This window comes from Ostrea edulis, chromosome 7, assembly GCF_947568905.1.
Source record: "Ostrea edulis chromosome 7, xbOstEdul1.1, whole genome shotgun sequence".
NCBI lineage: Eukaryota > Metazoa > Mollusca > Bivalvia > Ostreida > Ostreidae > Ostrea > Ostrea edulis.
Window position 1 is genome coordinate 60,674,922 of NC_079170.1, and position 7,434 is coordinate 60,682,355.

General features: G+C 33.9%; 1 protein-coding gene across 1 annotated transcript in view; it reads left to right on the forward strand.

The window, feature by feature from the left end:
- LOC125656388 (uncharacterized) overlaps positions 1-5,265 on the forward strand; it is a 40,573-nt gene extending 35,308 nt beyond the window's left edge. The window contains exons 14-15 of the mRNA XM_056144889.1: positions 3,525-3,713; positions 5,093-5,265. Coding sequence (XP_056000864.1) covers positions 3,525-3,713; positions 5,093-5,196 — 293 coding nt within the window. The 3' untranslated portion in view covers positions 5,197-5,265. The remainder of the gene's footprint in view (positions 1-3,524; positions 3,714-5,092) is intronic.
- Positions 5,266-7,434: the final 2,169 nt, after the last annotated feature.

The window sequence follows — 7,434 nt, forward strand, 5'->3', positions numbered from 1 at the left end:
TTCAAGTAAAACTAAACAAATGATAATAACGATAAACAAAATTGCCACATCATTATCATTATCATCTTCAATACAAATATGTTTTCTATAAAGGGTACTCACTTACAAAACGTGGAAGGAGTTATAGGATAAATAATGAGCCCTCTATATAATGCTACAATAATACACAATATGTCCCGTTTTATAACGGTCGTATACAAACAGAGATTTATACCTTCTGTATTCGCAAAACAATATCATTTAAGTAAGAATATACTCCTTTATTACAAAATGCTCAGTGACTATGAGAAAAGTTCTTTCAGTGTGAGATAATTCAGTGAGGATTGTGGGTATGGATTTTCATGTTTTCGGATAAATGTACACAATTTCCAGAGGCAAATTAGTGTCCACCATTACTTTACTTTCCAAAGCAAAATCAATGATGCCGAATACCAGAGTACCCTACACAGACTTTAAACTCATCATTTCACCGGTAACTCTCATTCAAAAGTAAGAAATACATCCTGAAAAAAGAAATAAAAAATGAATTTCCTATTGGATTCTGAGAAGACGTTTCCAGTTGAAAATATTTCCTAATGAAAATCAATTTCCTACAGGAAAATAAATTTCTCATCAAAATAGATTTTCCAAAAATTTGCTTTGGATTTCAGCAAAAATGTATGTTCTTTTAATTTTCCTGCATGAACGTTTGCTGGTAAGGGAAACTATCAGATACGAAAATCGAAATTCTAATAGGATCTTTAAATTTCAATATGATGCCGCTACAATATCTGCTAAGGTATGGTAAGGCAGGTCATATTCTATTGATGCACGTAAATTATACATTCTTTGATAAAATCTGCCCTACACAAAAAGGAGGAACCTGTTAACCTTTTAAAACAATTTTGAGTGTTTACATGAAAATAAAATGTATCAAACATAGTAGATATGCGCTCCGGTATAAAGTCGTTACGTTTTTCTTGTAAATAGATCACAAATCTACTTTAACCGAAAAAATGGAAAAAGCATATTACTACCACAGGGTTTAATCATTGATCAAACTGGAGATATTAACGGTAAAAATCTACCTGTATCAGCAGTTTAACCATCGTTATGAAACACTTTAGTCAGCCTTTGATCCAATGACAGGTTGTACAGAAGACCATAGAATTTGCGAAATACTGACATTAAACGAGACTGTTTAACATGAACGTGTTTGTCAGTAGCCTGTCTCGATTTTTTTTTAAAACTGATCATACGCAGAACAAGCTCTTGTGTGTCGAATCAGTTGAGAGATATAAACACCGCATGCAAGGATTAATGGAATGTCCATGCATAAATATGGTAAGCTAAAGATGGGAAAAGTTAAATCATCCCGTTTGTCACAAAGGTGAATTGTCATTTTGCCGTTAGCATCTATGTTTGATACAATATCTAATAACGAAGTAGATGTAAAAGACACTTTGGTGTACTTTATTTCAAGTTCACTGGCATACATGTATATCGAATGAATAAAAGTCATTATATATAAATAAAATGTTGCTGATTGATCTAAATGTTGAGTTAAATACCATAATAAGAGATTTTTTTCTTCTGATGTAGAAGCGTTTTAATAATTTCTGTCTCATTAAACTATGAAACAGATCAGGTAACAAAGGAGAAATTCCGTGCCCATGGGAATTCCAACAGACTGTTGGAAGACCTCGTCATCAAAAACCTACGTATTGTCAATGACAAAATTTAGCATTTTTTAAATAGCAACTTCAGAGTACTTGAGTGTGAATTCAAAGTGGTGTTTAACAAAGTATTTTTTTGAATGACAGATCACTAGATGTGAAAACTGCATGTGTTCCATTTTTATCGAAGAAGTAACTGTCTCTGATGTCAAAAAGTCTAGTCTTCAATTTATCGTGAGAAATAGTCGTAAAAAGTGTTGAGAATTCATACGTGTTGATGGTGTTGATTTGAGAAAAGTTTGGTGATTTCAAATTTACTATTCTTGATTTATTGTTATGCCATCATCAGTTTACTTTCATATTCATTAGACACAATTTACACGTCAACAGTAACATGGTTTCTTTTCTGTTTAAATGAAACTTATTTGGAAAAAAACCCGGAAGTAAATATGTGTACTTAGCTTATTTCAATGATGACATCTCATTGTTTTATGGATTTCATGGCCTCTTATAACATATCCTGCTTAGATTTTGTCATAGGTGCATTACTTAGTTTTCAGGTGAGAGCCACCCTTGACAAGGGCGTTTTCAAAGTATGTTAATGGTAGGCTGTTAGATGACGCTGTTGTTAATTCAGCTATTGTTATTTCAGAAGGACGGAGTGATGTTTGCCGATTTACCACTTTAGATTTGTAATATGAAACATGTATTTGAAGAAATAAAATGGATCGTGTGTCTCGAAGAACTTACATCAAATTCAAAATCAGAAAAACTTTCGAAAATGAAAAACAAAACTGTACAACACAAGCAGTTGCTTCTTCAATAAAAACTGAATCTGGATATATTCATATCTTGTGATAGGTTATCCGGATACTTACGTTATTAAACATCATCCTGATTCTATGCACAAGAACGTTGAAAATGAAATTAGATAAATACTGAAAGTTTCTCGTTGATAATCTATTCGTATTCTTCGATAATCTCGTCCACCAATAGACTGTTATCATTACTTTGGGCACGACTTGTGCTAATCTATTAACTGATCTGTTTTTGTATTCTTCCGAGAAAGAATTTATTTCAAACGCTTCTATATGAAAAAAGGGTTTTGCTATGACCTTCAACTCTACATTTCGATACACCGATGACGTTTTACGTGCTACCCGTACTCACTTTCAGTCATATTTTGATTCGATAAAATATCCTAGTGAACTCAAAATAAAAGACATTTCAAATTCCTTTATATATTTTATAGTTAGATATTTTATTGAACAAACGTATACGTTATGGCAAACAGAACGAATTCAGATTCTCTGTCATCAACTTTCCATATATACGTTTTGATCAACTTCACGTAGAGTTTATGCCACCCGATAAACTATTGCATGTTTTGTGTGTTTTTCAATTTTTAACTGGAGATGGGCTAGTGACAAATGAATTCATGATACAATGGTTTCCAGAGTCTCGTCAATATTTTTCAATGATCGTTATCATGATATGATTTGCAGATACAACCTGTCATTATGTCGAATGATGTCTGACGTGTTTCATGCCAATTCTTAGATCGCTCATTTTATACTCATTATAACGGCGGATTGCTCCATTTATGTGATCATGGTATCGGAAGAACAGCAGGTGTGACCGATCGACTTGAGAGACTTGATCCTTCTAGGCATCTGATCCCTTCTTTGGTGTTTCTAGGGGTCTCTGTTTGCCCTATATTCAATTTTGCATTCGTTATAGGATTTATGAGATCAAGTACTGACTATTGTCTTCACGTTTTATTCATAGGGTTTGTATCCTTAATTTGGTCCTTAACCAGGTATTGCTTTTTTACATGATGAAAATAATCAGGATTAATTAAATTTTCAGGATTCTGGTTTCTTCATTGTCATTTTCTTCAACATCATTTGAAAGGAATGTCTCTGGTCATACAGGAGGGCGAGGTACAGGATATGGCTCCAGTACCTCCTAACTTTCCCACTTGTAGCGATTTTCAGTTTAACGCTGTTCAATGGCAAAGAAGAGTTAGAAGCCAAAGGACTCGGCTTGCGTCAAAAGGTAAACAAAACAACAAATATGTATACGATTGGTACACAAATGCTCAGATGATTCACCCACATATTTTTTGTATTGAAATCTGTTGAATTGCATGTGGCTGATTCAGACTCGTCATGCATTCACTGTAGAGGAAATCCATTTAAACAGTTGTATCAACGAGTTGTCACATTTAATGTCTCATTAAACCTAATGAGTTAATAGATCCTTTATTAATGTGGCATTAAATACCGTTGTATCAATGTGACATTAAACACCCCGTACGATTTCTTCGCAGATCATATATTTGCACCAATGGGATGAGTATTGAACCAGTAAATACTTAGTTGTATAAATATAACTATATATATAGTTATATATAACTATATATAACTATAACTATATAACTATATATATATATATATATATATATATATATATATAAGCACTAAAGTTCCAACAACACCCGATACCTCAGAGTGTCGGATCCACAACATGGATACGAGGTCAAATACAAAAAAAATTATACAAAGCACTAAAATGACCAACGACACGAACAGCGAGATTGTCAAATTTTCGGGACAAACGAAAAGAATTACATAATGTGGCCAATATCAACAGAGCATGATAACAAAAACAACATATAAATACATCTAGCACTACAACTACACTAATCTACAAACGTATTTACAACGAAGACTACATGTTTTTTATCTTTAGGCTTGCCAATCAATGTTAAAAGTGGAGCGAATTAGGACATGCCTTTTTCGTCCAAAGAGCTGATCCAAACTGTCCGAAATGAAAAACAAGACACAAAATGACGTCACGTTTTGAGATTACAGAAATGGAGTAGCAAGTTCTACGTACATATGTACGTCTGCAGTGTTTTCAGAACTTTTGTTTGAACTATTATGCATTGAATTTATATGAGGTTCTGTAGACAGTGCGTGTGACGAATTAGTTTTATCCCAAAATATGGGTTACACTTTTGCCGACTCTACGCAGACGGTATCCTCTCTGAATTTCCTAACCAATTCCATTTTGTGAGTGAAAATCGCTCTCATAAGACACGATCGTTTTCTAGCCCGTCCTACTGTCCAAACATGATGTTAGCCACCATATTTAATGAAGACTTAAAGTAACTTAAGCTATCTTTAAAATTGAGGATTTTAATTGGCGTTAATATGCCAATCTATGCATCCTAAATCGATGATGCTACGGAACTTAATGTCACATTTTTTTTAAATTATATGATGAGGCTTTAATGTCACATTAAATATTGAAACAACCGGGCCCTGGATTACGGAAAGCATAATTCGTGCTAAATAAAGCAATGTATGTTACATGTATAGTGCATATGTCAAGATGACACTTATGTTTCACGAATATTTTTATTGACACAGGTATAATACCGAATTTCAAATCAGGACTGACACTCCATAGTGAATTACAGAATGAGGATCGGTGCCGTCTCAATCCATGGATGTGTAAAACCCAAGTGTATTAATGAAAATTAGCATGATGTTACAGCTTGTATTTTGCGCTGAATTCTGCAATAAATTGTTGTAGAAAGAAATGTTCAACTTTCTTTAACCATGGCTTAGTAATCCGTCCCACACTAGAAAGCTTGGAAGATCCCATCACTAAAATTTTATGGATCCCAAGTTCAAAATTTGGAAGTATCGAAAATGCATGTTACAACTAAAAAAGATCATACACAGAGAATATTCTGGCAGGAAGGTTTTTTTTTTTAAATTCCTTGATGTCGAATTTGTGATGAGAAATTATAGATCAAGGAGAAAATACTGATGTATGTCATGCTCTCAATTTAGATACAAAATACTGTTTGAGGAAATCGGCTTATTCAGTCCCTTAACTTCGTTACATACCGTTGGTTGAAAAGTGTCATATGAAAGGTGAAGATAACGAACAGTGATCAATCTCCTAACTCCTATAAGCAGCTCAAAATAGATAGTTGGGCAAACAAGGACCCATGGACACACCAGAGGTGGGATCAGGTGCTTAGGAGGAGTAAGCATCCCCTATCGACCGGTCACAGCCGCCGTGAGCCCTATATCCTGATCAGGTAAACGGAGTTATCTGTAGTCAAAATCAGTGTGCCAAGAACGGTCTAACAATTGGTATGAAACACTTCAGACCGCATGTGATTCAATGATAGGTTGTATTGGCAAACTAGATCGTTATAACGACCATATAAATTGCAAAATGCTGATTTTAATATAGACTGTTGAAAATCCTGTACAATCAACATGTTTGTCATATCCTTCCTCGATTTAAAAACAAGCTCTTGCGTATTAAATCAGTTGAGAGATATAAACACCATATGCAGGTGATCATAGAATATTACTACATAAATATGGGAAGTTTGACGATGGAGAAGCTGAAATCATTCCGTTTGTCAACAAAATACGTTGTTAGTTTTGCCGTTAAAATCTACTTTCAATAAGCTATCTAAATATGAAACGGAAGTGGAAGTCTCTGTGATATCTTTATTTAATATAAATCACGAATGGATTGTAGAAGTTGTTAACTTATTTACAACCCCTAGAATAGGGCGATCCCCGAGCATCAAAATTAGAACTCAGACATCCTAAATAAGAATGATATTGGGATATCCCTAATATTTTTTGTTATAAATCTAGCCAAATACAAAGATCATGAAATAGAAAAATAGAATATAATACCACACTTCACAATTAAAGAAGTTTTGGAGTATATCACAGAAATAACTCCTGAGCTTTTGACCACAACTGCCCAGGATATTATGCCATCTTCTGATTTTCAAATCTTCCCCTTAACGTACTACAAAGACATATTTGTGAGTTACCGAAAAAACCAGTTTCCGTGCTTTAATGTTTCAATAGTCACCATTTCATATGGCGTCTTCTATTCTGTGACTCATTTGGTCTTAATTTTTCGTGGAAATGTTGTACAATCAGCGTATAATGAAAGATATATGTAAATTGTCTAGGAATAAAGAGAGACTCTATTTCTCGACAGGAAGCATGTACCTAGACTTGCTCACGTCTCTATGTTGTTTAATTTTATTACTTTATCATTTCGTTCAAATTTTTCTGTGTTTCAGAAATCTAAGTATCATTAAACGTCACCAAACATCTCTGTTTGGCATTATTAAAAAGTATTAAAGAGAGCACTGATTATTAAACATAGAGACTTGAGCAAGTCTAGTATGTACCATCAATTCTCAAAACTTAATCTTGATCCAAGTATGGCCATAACTTACGCAATGAGCTGTCTAGTGGTAATGTTTTGGTGTAACCAAGAAAGATGTTTTGATATATTTGAAAATGATTAGGTATTTTCTTTCTCTTATCTCTCTATCTCTCTCACTAAGGTAGTTAAACATACATGAAATGCGCATCTGGTGCATCAAAATTGGTACCGTATAAGTTTTACATTATGACCCCTGGGTCGAGGCCTCTGCTGGTGGACTGTTAGTCCCCGAGGGTCTCTACAGCCCAGTAGCTAAGTACTTCGTTACTAGCTTGAAAATACGGATGTATATTTAATTAAAACTTCATAGTTTCGGATTTCAAACATTTCGGTTGAGCATCACTGAAGAGACATTGTTTGTCGAAATGCGCATCTGGTGCATCAAAATTGGTTCCGTATAAGTTTTACATGTACACTCTAGCCCATGAAAAGCAATGATTGAATTTTCCTTAATTTTATCATTTATAATATTTGGAATTCATGATAAAAC